Below are 22,549 nucleotides of genomic sequence, written 5' to 3' on the forward strand. Positions count from 1 at the left end.
TTTCATTCCAAAAGCTCATAAATATGACCCACACCCTTTTCTCAATCCCAGATCTTCACTCTGCATCTCATCCCAACCCTAAACACTCATCTCAACCCCAAACCTAGTCTTTAACCAGCACAGCTTAGCAATAAATCATCAGTCTGTTTTGCAGTGGACAAAGACCCTACAATATCTAAACAAACTATGTACTATGGATTATGAGTCTTCATCTCACACTAAAGGCTGTAAAAGCTCCTGTCTATTTTGCATCTGCTGCCTCTATTTGTTGCTCCTCAATGATCCGATGGCTGATATTCTCCTGTATTCACCCTGTATGGTTGACTTTCTGATCTGTTGACAGGCTGATTACTTGCTGTTGGTTCTCCATAGCATCCCTGCACCACATCCCTACAGCTACTGCCTCAAATCTCGTGGAAGCCTGGCTACAACCTCAGGGACACAGCATACCAGGCCAATATTAAACACACACAAATATGGCCTTACCTGAGATAGCAAAGCCACTGAATCCCACAGCCAATACGAGGAAAGAGATGGCCACACCCTTAGTGTGAGAAAATCCAACCACCAGCAGGAAGGTAGCCTCCAGCCCAAACCCTACACAACCAGAGACCACAACTTCTCACTAGCAGTATAAGCAACTTTAAAAAGAAATTGATGCTCTAAGTTCTCTTTACGTTCTCAGCATCTTTTGAATGCATGTTTTTGTGCATAAGGTATGCACAACACACAAATGCAAACACATGCATGCACTAAAAAAATATACACACACACATCCAACATGCAACACTGCACTACATGCAGAAGATCTCACCACCACAGTTCATGAGCTTGCGGACAGTGGTGGTGGTCATGATGTTGTTAGAGCGCAGATAGTCAGCCAGCTGACCTCCAATAGGCACCACGATGGTCATCACTAGGTGGGGGAGAGCGGAGAGGATACCCACCTGCAGAGAGAGAGTGTTGCTATGTTCATATGCTCCTTGGATAGGTCCATTTCCTAATTCTGAAGTTATAATAACAGATAATTTGCTTTTTTAATAATCATGAAAGCATATAAACGCAGCATGTATGTGTATGTCTGTCATGTTGTTAATCTCCCCAAAGCTTGCTCAGCTATGTAAGCTGAGTGTTTGTAAGTTTTGTGACCTTGCTAATCTCAAAGCCGAACACTTCCTCAAAGTACGCTGGCTGGCTGATGAGCAGCAGGTAGAAGGTCCAGCTCCGGCAGAAGTTTGCCACAATGATGGCATACACAGGCATGGAGGTGAAGAACTTCCTCCAGGGAGTGTTAAATTTCTACACACAGACAAAAAACATGATCACCACCATTATCATCATAATGCAACCAAGAGAGGACACTATCATCACCCCTTCCCCCAAACCTCACCATCAAACTCACCCTTATTTGTCAAGCTTAAGAGTTGCTGGCAGCCCTGTTGAGGTCATTTTGATCAACAGCTACCGGACAACCAACTAGCAAATAACCCAACCCCCGACCTCAAACTACAACCACAAACCCAACCCCCGACCTCAAACTACAACCCCAAACCCAACCCCAACCTCAAACTACAACTACAAACCCAACCCCCAACCTCAAACTACAACCACAAACCCAACCCCCAACCTCAAACTACAACCCCAAACCCAACCCCAAACTTCAAACTACAACCCCAAACCCAACCCCCAACCTCAAACTACAACTACAAACCCAACCCCAACCCCAACCTCAAACTACAACTACAAACCCAACCCCTAACCTTAAACCACAACCTAAATCTAACCCACCAACCCAACCTTCAACCCTAAACGATAACCCCAAGCTCAACCATCAACCCCAACCCATAACCATATGCCCAACCATCAACCCCAAACCATAGTCCTAAACCTAACCGTCAACCCAAAACCATAACCCTAAGCCCAACCCTCAAACCCAAACCAGAACTACAACCCCAAACCCAACCCCCAACCTCAAACTACAAACCCAACCCCAACTACAAACTATAACCCTAACCCCAACCTTCAACCCCAAACCATAACCCTAAATCCAACCCTCACACCTAAACTGTGACCCTAAGCTCAACTCTCAAAGCCAAATCATAACCCTAAGCCCAAAAATCAACCCCAAACCACAACTTCAACCTCAACCCTAAACCCCAACGCCCAAAACTCAATCTCAAACCCAACCCATTCCCTAAACCCAAACCATAATCTCAAACCCAAACCCCAGACCTTAACCCTAATTCTATTCTAATTCCATAACTGCAAAATTAAACCTTAATCCTACCCAAACCTCAATCTTAAACCCAATCTATGTGTAGGATTGTTGGACCTAACATTGATTCATTTCCTTTAGCGTACTCAGTCCTAAGCCTAGACGCTTTGATGTACCTGCTTCTATAGAGCTGGAATACCCAGGAGAAAATGTCCAGTACAGTGGACGTTTGGAATGAAGAGGTTTGCGTGTGTGTATATGTACATATGTGTGCGTACCGTGAGTGGGTTGAGGAGGCCGGCGGACTCTCCGATGGCCTCCTCAATGTATTTCCTCTCCTCAGGCGTGATGGTGGGGTGAGCAGCTGGACTCTCATAGGAGACCAGAATCCAGAACATATACCAGCAGATCCCAAAACTACCTACAGACACACAGACACACAGTGTACCAGTTGATCCCAAAATCACCCATGGAGCTACTGTTCTGAATTGTTTTATGTCTTTGAAGAGTTTATCCTTTAAAAGAACACCAAAAGAAGAAACATCTAAAGAAAAAAACACACTTTGCCTTCATAACCAATCAGGAGTGCATGTCCTGAACAAAATGGAGATCATCTACTTCAGATTTGGTGATTGGAGAAGCTGTGGAAGACATCATTATCCTGGTGTGCACGAAACCACTCTTAAATTGTTTAGCAGTGTCTGTGACGCGTTATCATGAGGGGACACTGTTTGCGCCAAGCTCCATCCTTTGACTTACTACAAGCATTAACATATTCAAACACAGGAAAAAGATGAAAGGTGACCCAACAGGCCACATTTTTTCTACTCATTTGTCAGGGCTCCATGTTTTGTGAGCCAACATGCTTGACATACTTTTTTATTTTATTTAACCTTTATTTAACCAGGACATCCCTTGAGATTAAAATATCCATTACTTCATAATACATTACTTTTGTCAACCTAAGACTTTGTTTAAGCCATTTCAAGCACCAAAATAATTCATCCATTTCAGTAAAGTTGTGTTTTCACAAGAGATATTAAGAATTTCTAAAACCAGACCTTAATTGTTCAGCTTTAGGGCCAGATTATGTCTTCACACAGTGCAAAAGCGCCTCTTTATAGAGAGAACTAAGATTGTTCTGAACATTTTGATGTAAAACACTTGGGTATCATGTCATATGCAAATGCCTTTAAAGGCACATTTAAGAACATGTGCAACAATTAAGAAAATGCCTTTAGACTCCAGAAGGATGAACTCATTCAGGGAGACAAAATGATTAAGCTGTGATATGTTCTGAAGGTTATTTTATTGTCAAACACCTGCATTTTAGAAAGTCCTGGGTTAGTTGCTTCAAAAAGCTTCTTTCACCACTGGCATGTGAATTAGTTTTAATAAAGGTTGGGCATCCTAAGTGGTACAACAATCTAAGCATTGGCCCTATCATCAGAAGATTGATCCCAGGTGATGCCATGGCCATCCATGGCCAGGAGTCCAAGAAAGCGTTGTCCACTCTCTCTCTCTCCGAGTCCAACCACTCCCCTCATCACTCAGTGCGATACTAGTCAGTGCAGGTGCCTGTTAGTGTTTCTACTCCAGTCGTGTTGAGCAATGTGTTGGAGCTTCATATGTCTTGGAGGAAGCACATGCTAGCCTTCAGTCTCCCAGCTGGGTAGCATCATGTGATAGGTCATGCCAGTGGAAAAACAATCAAGGGAGTTTCAAAGCAACTAACAGAGTTCCCAAAAGGCCGAACAGTGAGGTTCTAAAATCCAGGTACATCACATGACAGCATATGTCAAGCATGGGAAAACTGCATTAGGAAACAGAAACCCAAAGCTCAGTGTCAAAGCTCACAGACAGGGATAGGCAGAAACACTTCACAGAACTTTACAGTGCATGAAGACACAAACCCATGAGCTCTAAATGATGGCCTTTCACCCTTTTTCTTTCTGAATGTGTTCATCTTTGGAGAAAGTCAAAGGATGTGTTGGAACAAAGGCTGCTGCCAACAGATGAACATGACTGAGAAACCTTTGGCATGGGCAACCATCAAAAAGGTAGATGGTTTAATGAACACTTTACCTTGCCAAACAGTGGCCAAGGAAGCTGAGGCTATGGTGCAAATGTAGTTCCTTCATGGGAATGCCACCATTGACACTGCTAAACAAATTTGACAGTAGTTTCAAGAACATGAAACTGCTTCCACAGCTTCTTCAATCACCAAATCTGAAGTAGCTATTCTTCATTATGAAGAATAGTCCAATACCTCATCACATAGTTCAGGACATCACTGTTACCCAGAAGGACATGAACTGTGAAGGCAAAGAGTAGTCCATTTCAGGAACTCTGAAAGTAATAGATTCTACAAACACTGAGAACTGTTTAGACAAATAGACCTAGCTGGCAAGTAAAAACCAATAAATAAACAAATCAAGTTGAAGCAATTTATAATGTGGAGTTTCTGTTATTTTGTCCTCTACATGTATATTAATGAGGACTAGAGGACTGGTATGTGTGAGAGTTTGTGTGTTTTTCTCACCATATACGTAAAAGACTGAGGACCAGCCGGAGTACTGCACTAACACTCCCGCTAACGGCATGGCAATCACAGCTCCAGCATACGAGCCTGTAACACACAGCAAGATGTTATCAACATAGTTCAGTGAAAAATCAAATTTGCACCGTCTGTCCCTTTTGTGTTCAGAGTTTGCTTTTTTAATTTTATGACCTACGAGGCTAACAAGCACTTATGCAATTTTATAGATAACAGTAGTGTCAGAAACCACACAATCAAGTCTGATTGCCAGTCCCACAACATGCTGATGTTGGCTACCGGGGTGGGGGGGGGTGGGGGTCTGGGGGTAGCCCTTCCAGAAGAGGGCGTACCCTCCTCCCACCTCTTTCAGATAGTCTTCACCCAGGAGGCTTGTCTCTCTAACAGCAGCGATGTTCACGTTGTAGCCTCAGTCCCTCAGCAATCAACATGGTCCCCTGGTGAGGTCTGACGCTGTCATTATCCAGGACATTCATGGAATGTAAATTATCCAGGACATTCCAGGTTGCCAGACTAAAAGGGATAATTTTCTGATTTTGACTGCCGGATGGATGTCTCAGTAGGCACGGTGGCTTACCCAGGAGATGGTACAGTGGGCAATTTTTAGGCCACCTGTTCCAGGCCCTTCCCCTGTTGGGGTGAGCAGTGTTGTCCCTAAATAAGGCTGCTCAGTAACATGGGGGTCTGCTGAGAGCAGTTGCCACTCAACCCCAGCTGCTAGCAACCATATACCCCATGCCACTGACATGCAGGGTTCTAACTAGGAGATCCCAGGCCATTCTTCCCTGCTCCCATCGACAGACACTCCATCACTGCCAGACTTCAACCGGATGTAAGGTCAGATATGGTACACCGTGGTCAGACCATGACAAGGCAAATCCCAGTCACCAGGGGAAACCCATGACGACCAGCCCCCATCATGGCTGCAGGAGGCACCGGAGCTCCAGTCTGTCAGAGGACTGCGTAAAGTGTGCCACCAACACAAGTCTGTTAGGGATTACTGAACAGCTCCACATGATTTGAGGCAAGTGTGTGATGGTTTAGCCATGCAGGTAGCTCCATGATAACTGGTGTGTTATTAGCTTCCATTACTTGTTAGCTACGTTAGCCTCATATCTTCAGTGCCAAAACTAAACCAGCAAACTTGATCTATTGACTTAATCCCTGATAGAAAGCACTACGACCTCACCACAGAATGCTGTTGTAGCCAATCGGCTTCTCTCCAGGGGCGGAGCCCATTTGGCCCAGATCCCATGGCATGCTGGGTAAGACACACCCTAAAAGAGTCACACAAACAGGATGTGATGTCATGGATGTGAGAATTTTGGGCTTATCTTGTTTAAGCACTTGAAATAATACTCCTTCAATTAAACTAAGCTTAATAACCAAAAAGAAGATAATTTAGCGTTATCGTAAGTGTATGTGTTATTATAACTAGGCTATTCAATAATTTAGCTGTTTTCTCTGCTGACTCCAGCTCTGCAGAGTTCACAGTGTTGTGTTTGACTCCACACTCCATGAGCACCATTGTTATATCAAACACAGCCTGAATGTGGTGCTAGTGCACCTGGCTTATTGAACAAAAATTGCTACAGAGTTTTGACCTAGTTTGGAGTTAAACGTTCCTCTTTTTGCAAAAGCGTGGGTGTTTTAAGAGGGAATGTTTAAAGGCAAGAGAGAGAGAGAGAGAGAGAGAGAGAGAGAGAGGTGAGAGAAAACTGAACATCATGAACAGCTTTACTGTCACAAAGCTAAACTCGAAGTGAATGAACTTGCCTTTATTTACAAACATACAATTAAACTTTTACCATCAAAATATACACATATTTACAGTCATCTGTTTGTATTTGTTTATAGTCACCATCAAGGTCAACAGTAAAGTCATATTATTACACTATTTTATAGTCACATGGTTACACTTGTTTACAGTAAAGCAATTACACACTGTTACTCTACACTTAAATAGGACGGTTCTTCAAGGGTTCAATAAAAGAGCATTCACGTACAGCGCACTTCACCAACGACACAATATGTTGGTGAAGGTTATGCGCTTTCATAGTAATATGGTTCCACTTTTTTTTTAAACTATTTTTTTCAATTTTTACACGATTTTCTCCCCAATTTAGTCTTCGCCAATTCCACCTGCTAGTTAGGACTCCCCCAATCACACACGATGCTATCAACGCTAGGAGGGTGAAGGCTAACACAGGCTTCCTCCGAGACCTGTGAAGCGCCACCGCTTCTTTTCGAGCTGCCGCTCACGCAACGTCACTGGACAGCTGAACGCGCTCGGAGGAAAGCGCCAACCACCAGATCTGTTACGTCAGCTAACAGACGCCTGCGCCGACTAGCATCGTGCTGAGTGATGGGGGGAGAAGGAGGGGCCATCCTACCCACCCAGAGAGAGCGAGGCCAATTGTGCTCTCTCAGACTCCCGGCTACGGACGGCTGCAGCATCACCAGGGATCGAACTCACGATCTCCTGATGAGGGACAACGCTTAGACGGTTGCAGCCACTCGGGAGCCCCAGTTTCACTTTTTTTTTTTTATAGTCATGTGGCTACACTACTTTACAGTCATACACTACTATACAGTTAACTTTGTTGTAGTAATATTTACACTCATGCAGTGATGCAAGTACGCTCACAGGGAGGGAGAGAGAGAGAGAGAGAGATGTGTTTACCTCCACCAGTCCCTGTAGCACTCTCACTATAATCACACACAGGTAGTGAATACGTGCTGCTGTTGGGATCAACATGTTCAACGTTGATGTAGCAACGATCGCAAACCCAAACACCCTAAAACAAACACATTCACAATGAATTACAAACAGCTGAGTCAAACTTCATGAGAAGAACTGTAAGTAGAGAGGTCCATGTAAAATGAGTATATCATCACTGAATTGAAAGGACACTTTTTCACTTCGCCTCAGGCCATCTTAAATGAGCTCTGGCCCAGAGAAGGCGGCAGCATTTCTGGATCCTGTTTATATGTAGATTCTTCTTTGCATGATTAGACTTTTAACTTGCATTTGTGGATGCAGCGATGAACTGTGTTTACAGACAGTGGTTTTCAGAAGTGTTGGGCCCTGTCCCTCGCACAGAGATTTCTCTGGATTTTCTGAATCTTGTAATGGTATTGTGTACCGTAGATGATGAAATCCCCAAGTTTTTCTATTTTATGTAGAGAAACATTATTCTTGTATTGTTGTACTAATTGGCTGTGCAGTCTTTCACAGAGTGGTGAACTCCTCCTCATCTTTACTTCTGAAAGACTCCGCCTCTCTGGGATGCTCTTTTTATACCCATTCATGTTACTGACCTGTTGTCTATTAACCTAATTAGTTGTGAGATGTTCCACAAGGTGGCTTTTTAGCTTTACACAACTTTACCAGTCTTTTGTTGCCCCTACATATATATAAAAGCGAAAAGCAGTTTATATAGTCTCCTATTTGACAGCTTGAGGTGTAAAATAGCATTTCCTGAAAGTAAAGCACTTGATTACTATGTTGTCAAAAAACATCAAAGAAAAAAGTACATATTTAAAGCATTTCGAAGCCTAAAATGAATTCTGTTCATGGAAAGTGCATTCTTCTTGTAAGAGGTCATGTTTAATTATACTACATATAATATTTTCTCTTTGCACACAACAGACATTTACCTGCATAATTAGAGTTTTCTTTCTAGCTGTGATAAATTATACCCACGGGCCAACCACAGGCTTGTTGTCTGTCAGGCAAGGTTGACCAGCACACCATCACCCTCTACTGTAAGCTCTGCCTACACGAGGCGTTGGATTGGTTTAGAAATTTCACTTTCAGTTTGTTCCCACCCTAATAAGTCAGTGTTCCCTCTCACACTTAACTTTCAACGTTATCCCCAGATGTGTTTTCTAGTTACAAGATTGCGTCTGGTTCCACAAGACTAACAAAACGCAGGCTGCCCTTTAAAATGAGTTTAAATTTCTTGATGATTGTAGCAGTAGAAACCAAAATCTTGTTCAATTAACCTCCATTCAAAGTTAATAAGGCTTTTTCTTTTTCATGTGAAAAGTTAGTTTAATTTTGGAGATACAAGGCTTTGTCACAACAGTGACAGCGTTTTAAACAAGTTCTGACCTGTTGGCAGCAAATTTCTGACAGATGAATCCTCCAGGAATCTGAGTAACGATGTAACCCCAAAAAAAGGATCCATGAATCATTCCTACTGTCTCTGGATCCCACTGAAACTGAGCTTTCTGAGAGAGAGAGAGAGAGAGAGAGAGAGAGAGAGGTCTGGGACTTTGTTTTCTGGCACTTTTAAGAAGGTTTTTAAGACACATTCATGTTTTTTTAGGCAAAATTGTCCAGAAGAAAACTAATTATTGTAGATTTACCACCACTCCCATCACTCAGTTCCCCTCACCACCACTGTAAACAAATCTGCCTGTAAATTTTTCAACAATAAACCATTTCACATCAAACCACTTTGAGGTTTCTGAGGTGGAGTGGTGGGGTTAACAGTGGTAGGATGGGGTTACTAAGGTGGAGCGGTGGGGTTTTTCAGTGGTGGGATGGGGTTACTGTGGTGCAGGAGTAGGGATTAACAGTGGTGAGACGGGGTTAATGAGGTGGAAAGGTGGGGTTAACAGTGGTGGGATGGGGTTACTGAGGTGGGGTTAACAGTGGTGGGATGGGGTTACTGAGGTGGAGGAGTAGGGTTTACAGTGGTGGGATGGGGTTACTGAGGTGGAGGGGTGGGGTTTACAGTCGTGGGATGGGGTTACTGAGGTGGAGGGGTGGGGTTTACAGTCGTGGGATGGGGTTACTGAGGTGGAGGGGTGGGGTTAACAGTGGTGAGATGGGGTTATTGAAATGATGGGTGGGGTACTAAGGTGGAGAGCTGGGGTTATTGAAGGGGTGGGTGGCGTTACTGATGTGGAGGAGTGGGTTCATGGAATTGGTGGGTGGGGTTACAGAGGTGGAGAACTCTGGTTACACTAGTTGGATAATGTTACTGAGGATGAGGGTGGGGATATCAAATTGGTGGGTGTGGTTACTGAGGTGGAGGGTTGGGGTTATTCAAGTCGTGGGTGAGGTTACTGAGTTGGAGGTGTTGAGGCCATTGAAGTAGTGGGTGAGGTCACTGAGGTAGAGGGGTGGGATTATCATAGTGGTGGGTGATGTTACTGAGGTGGAGGTGTGTGGTTATTGAAGTGGTGGGTGGGCTTACTGAGGTGGAGGATTGGGGTTACTGAAGTGGTGAGTGAGGTTACTGATGTGGAGGTGTTTGGTTATTGAAGTGGTGGGTGATGTTACTGAGGTAGAGGTGTGTGGTTATTGAAGTGGTGGGTGATGTTACTGAGGTGGAGGTGTTTGGTTATTGAAGTGGTGGGTGAGGTTACTGATGTGGAGGTGTTTGGTTATTGAAGTAGTGTGTGAGGTTACTGAGGTGGAGGGTTGGGGTTATTGAAGTAGTGTGTGAGGTTACTGAGGTGGAGGGTTGGGGTTACTGAAGTAGTGTGTGAGGTTACTAAGGTGGAGGTGTGTGATTAGTGAAGTGGTGAGTGAGGTTACTGAAGTGGTGTATTAGGGTTATGGAAGTAGTGTGTGAGGTTACTAAGGTGGAGGGTTGGGGTTATGGAAGTAGTGTGTGAGGTTACTAAGGTGGAGGGTTGGGGTTATTGAAGTAGTGTGTGAGGTTACTGAGGTGGAGGGTTGGGGTTATTGAAGTGGTGTGTGAGGTTACTGAGGTGGAGGGTTGGGTTTTTGAAGTAGTGTGTGAGGTTACTGAGGTGGAGGAGTGCGGTTACTAAAGCTGAGGGGTTGGGTTATTGACGTGCTGAGTGGAGTTACTGAGGTGGGAATTTTAACCAGCGTTTTGTAATGTTTGTCCAGCCTCACAACAGTTTCTATGAAAGGGCCCGAAGAGGGGAAAAATGATTCCATTGAATTCCAAGTTGATCCCATGATACACGGATCCTCCCTCACTCACCACGTTGATGGGCTTGCCTCCTCTGTAAATGGTGTGGTTGTTGACCATGCTGACCACGGCCACTCCCAGGTTGCAGCGGATGCCAAAGGAGATACAGAAGCCCAAGCCTGAGAGGATGGCGATGATGTAGCGGCGAGGCAGACCAAAACAGGTGCAGTCCACCACCGGGGGCTCCTTCTCCTCCACCAGCTCGGGACGTCCCTCTGCTGACAGCTCGATTGTCTCCCCATTCTCCTGACGCTTCTCTATGATCCTGAGACAGGGATGCACAGGGAGAGTGACAAAACATGAGTGAGAAGAATCCTTATTGACTCTTGGTAGCGTATGGTTTGGGTCCACGGTGGAAGACCCATGGGAGTGTTTATTCTCCAGAAAAACAAGGTGAAAATGACGAGACAGAAGTGATGGTTTGCTTTCACTAATGTCTTTTACAAAGATAGTTTCAAAAACATAATTAAAAGAAGGTGTCTTTTCACCTTGGTTTAGCACTGCACCTCGTCTTAATCGCTATTTTAATTTCTTCTCTTCTTATCCTTTTAATCTTAATCAATATTTTTTATATTTATTTATATATTTACTTATTTAGTTTTATTTATATGGTATGTGTATGTGAAAATCAAATACTGACATATATTCAAATTTCTTGTCTTTTCCCTCAGGTTACTCTGTATATGTTATTACAAGCTGAATATGTTCTTATCAGAGGGTAATAACTGTCAGCTACCATGCCATTTAGGCACATTAGGTGATACAGTATCATAAATTCACATTTTCAATTTGAAAGAAATAGCATTCATATTACACAACAATAAAATCACTGAAGCATGCATATGTAGCTTGCTTTCACAAATGCCTCTCTGGTCTGGAAAGTCTGAGACTACATTCAGGATCGCAAGATTGCTTGTATAGTTTCAATTTAAAAATGTTCTAAACCAGCCAAAATGCTTTAGCCCTTTTGCATCTTAGGCTTTTTACATACTAAGGCTCACTATTCAGTAACTACATTTTCAATGCAAACAGGCTGAGCTATTCTTAGGTTTTAGAGGTGTGTAATAAAACTTCGGGCCTGCTGGTGGGTCCTGGCCATTTAAGGGGTTAAAAACTTCCCAAAAAGCATTTCAAAATGAGTCTAAGGTCATTTAACCACAATATGAAATAATATAGCTTTTGACCAACATGATATTAATAAGCTTCTGGGTACAATAATTGATGATGATTTAGCCTCAACAATTAGAAGATAAATATTCAAGTTATCACTAAACATCACTGTTTACCTTTTAAACAAATGTGCATGTTTCATGACTGCAATGAAGAACCAAAAGGTTTTATGAAATTTTTAGTATCCTTGTCAAACATTTAAAAATGCCTAGACAAAGAACCTAAAAATCATTTCATTAGAATAAATAAATTATTATCAATCGTTTCATAATGCACAAAATGTTATCAGTGGTGACAGGTCTGGACTGCAGACAGGTCAGTTTAGCACCCAGACTCTTTTACTACAGAGCCATGATGCTGTAATATGTTCAGAATGTGGTTTAACATTGTTTTACTGAAATAATCAAGGCCTTCTCTGAAAAAGACGTCGTCTGGATGGCAGCATGTGCTGCTCTGATATCTGTATATATCGTTCAGCATTAAAGGAGCCTTCACAGATGTGCATGTCACCCATGCCATGTGCACTAATGCACCCTCCCCCAATACCATCATGGACACTGGGTTTTGAACTGTGTGCTGATAACAAGCCAGACGGTCCCTCTCGTCTTTAGCCTAGAGGGCATGGCATTTGTGATTTCCAAAAAGAATTAAAAATTTCTATTCAACAGACCACAGGACACTTTTCCACTTCATCTCAGTCCATCTTAAATGAGCTCAGGCCCAGAGAAGGCGGCAGCGTTTCTGGATCCTGTTTATTTTTGGTTTTGTCTTTGCGTTTAAGAGTTTTATCTCTCATTTGTGGATGCAGTGATGAACTGTGTTCACAGACACTGGTTTTCAGAAGTGTTTCTGAGCTCATGCAGTGATTTACACTACAGAATTGTGTCTGTTTTTAATGAGTGCCTGAAGATCATGACCAGCCAGTATTAGTGTTGTCCTTTGCATACAGATTTCTCTGCTTTCTTCGATTTTTTAATGATATTATGTGCTGAAAATGATGAAATCCCCACATTTCTTATGTTGAAAACTATCATTGTACTAATTGCCCATGCAGTCTTTCACAGAGTGGTGAACCCCTCCCCATCTTTACTTCTGAAAGACTCCGCCTCTCTGAGATGCTCTTTACACCTGTCATGTTACTGACCTGTTTCCAGTTAACCTAGCTCATTATGAGATGTTTACCAGGTGTTTTTTTTAACATTACACAATTTTACCAGCCTTTTTTGTCCCATGTCTCAACTTTTTTGAGACATGTTGCTGGCATCAAATTCAAAATGGTTATACATTTTTATGATGTTTACATTCTTTTGCACTTTATATTTATTATTAAACTGCACTATTTGTAAATAGTACTATTACCATTCGCATATGTGCAATACCCTCATGTGCAACACCATAGCTGCTATATTCTTTTATATCCACCCTCTTTTATTTTACTTTTTTATAATTTCGTTTTAAAGTATTTTATAGATTTATTTTTTTTTATTTTTACTTTTTTATCATTTTAAATGATACAGTCTTTACTTTAATATCTTGGATTTTATATTTTACATTAGCCTATGATTTTGCTTCATTCCTAGTTTAATCTTTTTTTTTGTTTGTTTGTTTGTTTATGCACCGTTAGGATTGCTACTCAATTTCGTTGTACCCTGTGCAATGACAATAAAGAACCTTGAATCTTTCAACATTTGATTTGTTGTATTTGTATTATTTTCAATTAAATATAGGGTTTAAATGATTTGCACTTTCTTGCATTTTGTTTGTATTTACATTTTGCACAGCGCCCCAACTTTTTTGGAAATGGGCTTATAATAGGAGTCTAAGGGACCATTGACCCTGCTGAGTCTGAAGAGCTATTGACCATACAGAGTCAGAGGAACACCCAAACGTACTGCGGCTGAGCAGCCTGCGTCATCAGAAAACAACTGCTGTAACCTCTTTAACCTGCTCCAATGCTAGCATCACCAAGGACAACCACCTACCCCTCTGCCACTGCCACCGCCCCATCAGCCTCATGACTCAAACACGCTGCTCCAGTGAATGTGGCATGGATTGGACACAAATGAAGTTCAGCCAAAATTCATCCTTTTATATTTTTGTAATGCAGAGAGAATAAGAGCTGTTGATGCTCCTGGCTAGGAAGTTATGTTTGCCATTCATCATGAAGACTGGTGTAGTCTTGCCTGATTGGCTAAATGCAATGTGACGGATGTGCTCATTTGCATAAAGTTGAAATCTGCTGAGCGTTTTTGCTGTGATGCAGTGAAATCCATGCACTGTGCCATGAGTGCAGTGAGGCAAAGCTGCAAGTGGATGCATATCATTTTAAAAAGAGGCACTGGACCTGATGTGAATTAAATTCATAAAAAAAGATTTAGGATGAAAAGAGCATACAGTACTAAATATTTAACTATAATTCACAAAAACACTGCTTTTTATGGCATGTTCCATGTGCACCAGTACTGCAGTGTGACACTCACTCACACCATGTGCAAGTGCATGAAAATGAACCTACAAACAAATACAACACACAATCACCCTCATAACATGTTTATAACTCCACAACCATCTTAATTAAATACTGTAATAACACAGTCAACATTCTCTCCCTCTGACTGTATCTCTGACTCTCTGTATGATTATAAGTCCAGGCTGCTTCAGTTCTTTGACATTGATTAAATATTAATGCTCCTCTGAACATAAATCATTAATAACTGCGTCTATTTTTGTCTCCTCTCTCCTCCACTGACCCCAGACCTCTCTCTCTTCTCTTTCCCCACTCCCTCCCTCTTTGTCTCTTCTCTATCTCTTCCTCTTTTCTGTATCTTTTATCTCTCTCTTACTTCTGTCTCTTTACCATTTCTCCCTCTCTCTTTTCTTTCTTACCTATCTTTCCTCCATCTCTCTTTCCTCCATCTTTCCTCTTTTACTCCTCTGTCTTCCCTCTTTCTCATTATCTTTTCACTTTCTCTTTTTAATCTTTTCTCCCTCTCTCTTTCTCTCCTCCCTTCTCTATTCTTTACCCTCTCTTCTTCCCTTCTGCATCTTTCCTTCTTCTCTTGTTCCCTCTTTTTTCTGCTCATGTTTGGGGGCTACAGCCAAAGTGGTGTGTAATCTTTCTGAAAGCTTTCTGTTTCTTGTTGAAAAGCTTCATAAATAAATAATCTAATGGAAAACACTTTATAATGTAACACACACGCTTGTGTATATCCATAAGTGTGTGTGTGTGTGTGTGTGAGAGAGAGAGAAACAGAGAGAGAGAGAGATCAGGCTGAATCAATCAGATTGACCTTTGCTTTGTGTAAAGTGACCATACAGACCACTTTAAGGGTGCCCTCATAACCATCATCACTGTCTTCACCACTATTGTTACCACCATCAGTCACTATTAACATCACCATCACATCTTTATCATCATCTTTATCAAAATCTCTCTCACCATCTCAATCATCATCATCATCATCATCACCACCATCTTCACCACCATTATCACCATCAGTTATCATTAATATCATCACAACCATCAACATCATCATTACCATCTTTATCTTTACCATTATCATCATCATCAGTTTCATTGTTTGTCTTTCCCAAGCTAAAAAAAAAAATCCAAAAAGAAAAAACTCCACACTATTTCTTCGTAACACTGCTGCAAACACTTTTTTTTTCAATTCTAAACTATGTAGTAGATAAAGAATAAAGTAGATGTAAATGATGCATAGAGAGCATAATCCAGTCTGTCTGAACAAACTCCTGTAAAGTTACCCCAATAAAACCCTGCAGCCAATAATCATTATCATATCTCCATCATCATTACCATCATTAAAACCGTCATCATCACCATCACTATCATCACCATCATCACCACAAATAATCATCACATCTATATCCTTAGCATCATAAACACCATTATCACCACCAATAATCACCATCTCCAACAATAACATCATTATTACCATCACCACCACCAATAATCACCATCTCCATCATTATTACCATCAGTAATACCATTATCACCACCAATAATCACCATCTCCAACAATATTACCATCAGTAATACCACCGTCACCAATAATCATCACCATCTCCATCATTATTACCATCAGTAATACCATCATCACCACCAATAATCACCATCATTAATACCATCATCACCACCAATAATCACCATCATTAATACCATCATCACCACCAATAATCATCATCTCCATCATTATTACCATCATTAATACCATCATCACCACCAATAATCATCGCCATCTCTATCATTATTACCACCATTAATACTATCACCATCACTATCTTCACCATCATCACCTCAAATAATCATCACATCTGTATCATTACCATCATTAATACCACCATCACCACCAGTAATCATCACCATCTCCATCATTACTACCATGATTTATACCATCATAGCAATAATCACATCTGTATCACCATCATTAGTTATCATCAACACCAGTAATCATCACCATCTCATTATTACTATCAGTAATACCATCATTACCACCAATAATCATCACCATCTCTATCATCCTTACCATCAGTAATGCCATCATCACCACCAATAATCATCACCATCTCTATCATCATCATCAGTAATACCATCATCACCAGCAATAACCACACCTGTATTCCCATCATTAATGCTATCATCACCACCAGTAATCACTGCCATCTCCATCATTATTACCATCATTGATACCATCATCACCGCCACTAATCATCACCATCTCTATCAATATTACAATCATTTTTACTATCAACACCAATAATTATCACCACCCCATCGTTATTACCATCATTTATACTATCAACACCAATAATCATCACTATCTCCATTAGTATTACCATCATTAATACCACTATCACTGCCACTAATCATCACCATCTCCATCATCATTACCATCATCATTACCATATGTCTACCATCATCCATTCTGTCTGAATGAGCTCCTGTGATCTTTCAGGTTTCTAGACATGAAGTACCAGATTAATAGTGAAATACACTGACTAAGTTAGCTAACGTTAGCTGGTATTAATATTAGTGTTAGCTGCAGCCATATATAATTTGATTTTGTTGCTCAAATGGTAAGTTAGCTCCAATATTTAAAGTTAGCGAACAACCCTGGTAAGTGATATTGCAATATAATAATAGCCTTGTAATATAATAATGGTCTTAACAATAACATGTTACTTAAAAAACAGCAGCCCAGACTGAGAATAACTAACATTAGAAACTGAGCTAACTTGGTTCTGATAGCTACAGTTTGCTTTAGGTTTGAAGGCAAGACTGATGAGCAGGATATTACACTCTCTACACCACACATCGAGTAACCAGTGAAGTCTGTCATAGACAGGAGTGACAAGATCTGTTTTTAGTGCGAGTCAGAACTAATAACACAGTGTTATCACTCTCTCCCTCATAGCTAATGAGTGGAACGTCCCGTCGGCTCACAGGACAAGAGATTTAAGTGTCCTGCACGTGCTGAGCGGAAGGAAATGCCGGTTTAAGACAGCAGCACCTTACGTAGGGGCCAGTAATCCCACGCCTGAATGTGTCAGAGTCACTTAAGAAGGGGAGAGAGAGAGAGAGAGACAGAGAGAGAGAGAGAGGGAGAGAGATTTGCATTGGCTGACAGAAGGTACGCTGGACGGTCTATTTCAGGACGGGATTTATACTGTTAGAGGCTACTTCAAATCCTTCGAGAGAGAGAATAGCGTGTAAAGTCCTGCTGGACATTCATACAGTAGCCAATTCTTCAGGTTTGAGGTTTTAAACTCTGAAATGGTTCACACTGCTGAGAGTTTCAGTAATTGGTAAACATCACTCGTTCAGTCACAGTAGTGCAGTCGGTTATGCGCGTATACTCACTTTTTTACACGTCTACTTGCGTATACTGACTTCTAATGATTATATAGTATTATATAATCAATAGATTAAACCCAGATAAACATACATACAGGAATCAGCGGCAGTATAAGACAACGTATTCACACACAGAACAATCACAATGGACTGTTTATTTGTTATTGTTTTTTTTAAATAAATAAACTCTTATTGCCCAGATAAATAGCTTTACATATTTTCTCAGGTGGCCAAGATATTTGCACATTACTGTATATATGAGGGAAGTAACAACACAATTTACCGTGTTGTATCAAATTGTATAATAGCATAACATATTGTAATGTATTGGTAACTTGTTATAACATATTAACTTGTGGCCAGTGTGTTAGACCAGGACCCAACAAAGTCTTGTTTAAATTTTTTTGTACAAGTGTAATGTTCAACGCTCCAATGAATCGGAAATGAAAACATTTTCAGCCACTCATTACTTCACATTTGCTGTATACTAGGTCTGCCCTGGTAACAAAGTCCGTTTACTGGGGGAATCATGTAGAAATAGCCACAGTAGACAGTTAAGTGCTGGAGTTTTTTTTATATTTAAGCAATAGAACCCGAGAGGGAGTGAGTTATCGCGAAATAACATCACAGCTGTGATTTGGTTGCCGTAGATCATCACAGCCGTGATGTTATTGGCGATAACACACTCCTCGAGTGTTCTATTGCTTTAATACAACAGTTAAATAAATACAGTAATAAATTAATAAACTGGGCCGTGAACGCAGCGTTTAATATGTTTTAATGTTCGCAGTTCCTTCACCAAATTATAGTTCCTTAACGCGCAGCTTGTTGCTACGTCAGAGTAACGAGCTCCGCCCACTCACTGCACAGCCGGCAGTTCGTTCTCCAGCTCCTCACACTAAATTCCCAAACTGTCATCACCACTGAGCAGCTTTTCAGTCGGCAGCTGTGACAGAAGAACAGCTAAACAACCTGGAATCAGCCAGAAATGAACCCAGCACCATTCGCCAAACTAAATGGGCTGTAAGATGCTTTACAGACTGGCTGGAACAAAACAACATTAATACTGATCTGGCAGAAACTGAGCTGAACTTGATATTGCGGCAGTTTTATGGCTCAGTCTGATTTGATCAGACTCTGAAGATCAGACTACACGTTTGGCGAATGGTGTTGGGTTCATTTCTGGCTGATTCCAGGTTGTTTAGCTGTTCTTCTGTCACAGCTGCCGACTGAAAAGCTGCTCAGTGGTGATGACAGTTTGGGAATTTAGTGTCGTCTCATCTTCAGAGTCTGACCAAATCGGCTGTCGGTCAAATGTGGTCTTAAACGTGTCCATTTTCTGTTTGTGGCAAAGTAAGAAGTAAAATGTTCAAATGTCTCCTACAGCTGTCAAAGTCGTTGCTTAGCAATGGCGTCTCAGCGGAGTGATACAGTGTTTGTGAAAAACTTGTGATGTTATGGCGAAATAACAGCACAATTAGAACGCATCTCAACCAATCAGCTTGCATGGCCAAAACTAACTGTTGTATAAAAAATAATAATACTCTGGAGCGCAGTGCCGGTATGTGAGTTGAAGCAATCCAGTAGAAGTCGAGTTGTAGTGTATGGTCATCTTTAATTTGTTCACACACGTCTAACTGATCTAGTAAGCAGAGATTGGAATTGCGAATGTCACACAAACTTCATGGTCTGGGAGTTTGTGTTCGTTTGTGAATTCTTCTTCTCCAAAGCCTTTTCACCCTTTCAAACCTGACGCTTCATTCTGAGCACATTCTAAAATGTTCACTGTAACATACAGGCGGCTTTTATGCAGGTGCGATGTTTGCCTGCAGCACAGAGTGCTTTCGTCCAGACGACATTCTCATCTATGTTAGGAACGCGAAATGTGGGATAGCGTAGGACGTCACATAGGGGTGGGCAACATAGCAAAAATGTTATATCATGATACTTCAAGACATTTTCACGATATACGATTTGCATCACCCACATATTAAACATACTGTAATAACAGTAATGATAACAATAAATCTACAGTGCACTAAACTGCACTAAGTACATTTAAAAAGCCTAATTATGGTCACTTTGTAATGAAACGTAGTTAGTCAGTGTTCGTTAAGCACTGACGATATCTACAAAATGCTCAGAAAAGTGCATTCTGACATAATTTATCATGATAATGATAAAATATCATTATGATTCCCATCTGTAATATCAAACGACTCAGCATGATTACAGTTCAGTTATGTTTTTGTGTGGTACACTGCTGTCTTTCTGTGATTTGCATGAAACAAATCAATAAGTGAAAGAAGTTTTTTTGTTTTGTTTTGTTTTTTTTATGGTGGTAAATGCGCTTTTACCTTCACTAAGGATTGTTACAACACTAACACAGTTACCCGTTACCAGGGAAAGGCCTACTGTAACGACACACAGTGCATAACTCACACATTTCTCATGCTTTACTTATGAGGACTTCCATTAGTTTGTATTGATTTTTGTAGAACTGTAGCAAAGTAATACTACACCTAAACCCAACCCTAGCCTTATTCTCAGCATCCAAACCTAAACCTAACCCTGACCTCAAAATCAGTATCCAAAAGGCAATTTTGTTGCTCTTCTATTTTTTTTCCAAATAAAATTTTAATTTGTGGTGAAAACAAACACCAGCAAAATGTCCTCACTTGGGCAAAAATGTCTTGTTGTCCTACGATTGTGAAGACAAGTAGTTCTCACAAGTATACCAAGACACAACACACACACACACACACACACACACACCCACACACACACACACACACACACTGTTATTAATAGAGTTCTAGCTAATCTGGCTAAGGTCAAGCTGTACCGTAAAACACACACACAGTCAGTTACACCCTTGTACATAGTCACACACGCTAACACACAAGTCACACTCATACTCATCAAGACTAACATACTCTCACACACACTTTCACAAAGTTACACACAAACACCCTCTCTTTCTCTACCTCCTTACATCCCCCCGGGTGGTGCCAGAATATAACGCCATGTGTTCTGATCTCTGGGGGCTCGCGGTGCGGACCCTCGGCCCTCAGTGTGTCTTACCCGTGCAATCTTCTGAGCGCTTTAGCCGCCGCTGCCTTCGCGCGCTCCGGCCGCACCTCCATCCTCTCTGCCTGGAGCCCTGACGATGCTCGCTCACCAGCCTGACTCTGCTCCCGGATACGGCTGCAGCCCCGGGCGCACACACTCCCACAGAGACACGGAGCCCCGCCCTAAAGACTTAAACCTCCGCCCACTCTCCCACACGCTCACAGGATAATCCCCTACACACACACACACACACACACACACACACACACACACACACACACACACACACACACTCACTCATACAAACACACCGTCTAGTCTCACATTACTAGTGAGCACTTCCATTGATATCTATTGATTTTTGTATGACAGTAGCCGAGTAATACTACACCAACACTTAACCCTAACCCTAACCTCGGTATCCAAAAGGCATTTTTTCTGCCTTTTTCTCAATTTTTAGTTTTTGCAAATAATAATAATAATAATAATAATAATAATAATAATTTGTGGTAAAAACAACACATGCTGAATTGAGGACCAGCAAAATGTCCTCATTTGAGCAAAATGTCATGTTGTTCTATTATTGTGAAGACATGGAGCCCTCACAAGGATAGCAAAACGTGTACTCTCATACACACACTATTATATACACACTATCATAAATAGAATAACACTCATATACACACACACATAAACACACTCTTTTATATACACACTTATATACACACACTGTTATATACACATACTAATGTACATATACACTCTTGTATGCACACTCACATACACATACTCTGTTTCATACACTCATATATATATATGCAGGTGTGTGTGTGTGTGTGTGTGTGTGTGTGTGCGTGTGTGTGAGTGTGTGTGTGTGCGTGTGCGTGCGCGTGCGTGCGTGTGCGTGTGTGTGCGTGTGTGTGTGTGTGCGTGTGTGTGCGTGTGTGTGTGTGTGTGTGTGTGCGTGTGTGCGTGTGTGCGTGTGTGTGTGTGTGTGTGTGCGTGTGTGCGTGTGTGTGTGTGTGTGTGTGTGTGTGAGTGTGTGCGTGCGTGTGTGTGTGGTTCTGACTTTGTTAACGTGGAGGTCCTGTGAAAGCAGCTTAAGGTGATCTTGCCTGTGCTCACACACACATACACTCACACAGACACACACACTGCCACCTGGTGGTGAGATTTTTGAGATTGGGGATTGTTGAGGAAACAAGTACAGCTGGGTTTCATCAGCATGGCAGTAATAAGAGAAGTGTGAATTTATCACTGATCCTAGTGATTTAGTGTACAAGGAGAACAGAAGTGGACCCAGAGCTGACCCCTGGGGAACTCCAGTAGTGAGATTGTGCCAGGTTGAGAGACAGCTGTTCCAAGCTAACTTGTGGGATCCTGCAGAGAGACCATTCTACTGAACTGGTTCAGAGTCAGAGCTGAAAAACAATAAGCCACTTATCCTTCTGGGTCGTGGGGGGAGCTGGAGCCTCAGTATATTTCAGTAGAATGGTCCAGATATGTTGGTTCAGGAGGAGGTTTGAGAATCATTTGAGAGTCATCAGATGGCTACTCAATCATCCACACACTTCAGGAGGACGTTTGAGACTCAAAGCAGACTGCTATCAGATCCCTCAGACACTTCAGAAGGAGGTTTGAGACGCAAGGCAGACTGGTATCAGATCTCTCAGACGCTTCAGGGGGAGGTTTGAGATGCA

At 41.6% G+C, this 22,549-nt stretch overlaps 1 protein-coding gene across 1 annotated transcript in view; it reads right to left on the reverse strand.

The window, feature by feature from the left end:
• slc17a7b (solute carrier family 17 member 7b) overlaps window positions 1-20,923 on the reverse strand; it is a 37,041-nt gene extending 16,118 nt beyond the window's left edge. The window contains exons 1-10 of the mRNA XM_036580911.1: window positions 20,862-20,923; window positions 10,745-10,997; window positions 8,890-9,008; window positions 7,456-7,570; window positions 5,962-6,049; window positions 4,758-4,844; window positions 2,494-2,636; window positions 1,150-1,299; window positions 815-947; window positions 487-597 (exon numbers count right to left, since the gene is read on the reverse strand). Coding sequence (XP_036436804.1) covers window positions 487-597; window positions 815-947; window positions 1,150-1,299; window positions 2,494-2,636; window positions 4,758-4,844; window positions 5,962-6,049; window positions 7,456-7,570; window positions 8,890-9,008; window positions 10,745-10,997; window positions 20,862-20,923 — 1,261 coding nt within the window. The remainder of the gene's footprint in view (window positions 1-486; window positions 598-814; window positions 948-1,149; window positions 1,300-2,493; window positions 2,637-4,757; window positions 4,845-5,961; window positions 6,050-7,455; window positions 7,571-8,889; window positions 9,009-10,744; window positions 10,998-20,861) is intronic.
• Between the last annotated feature and the right edge of the window lie 1,626 nt (window positions 20,924-22,549).

Source organism: Colossoma macropomum, unplaced genomic scaffold (assembly GCF_904425465.1).
Source record: "Colossoma macropomum unplaced genomic scaffold, Colossoma_macropomum, whole genome shotgun sequence".
Classification (NCBI taxonomy): domain Eukaryota; kingdom Metazoa; phylum Chordata; class Actinopteri; order Characiformes; family Serrasalmidae; genus Colossoma; species Colossoma macropomum.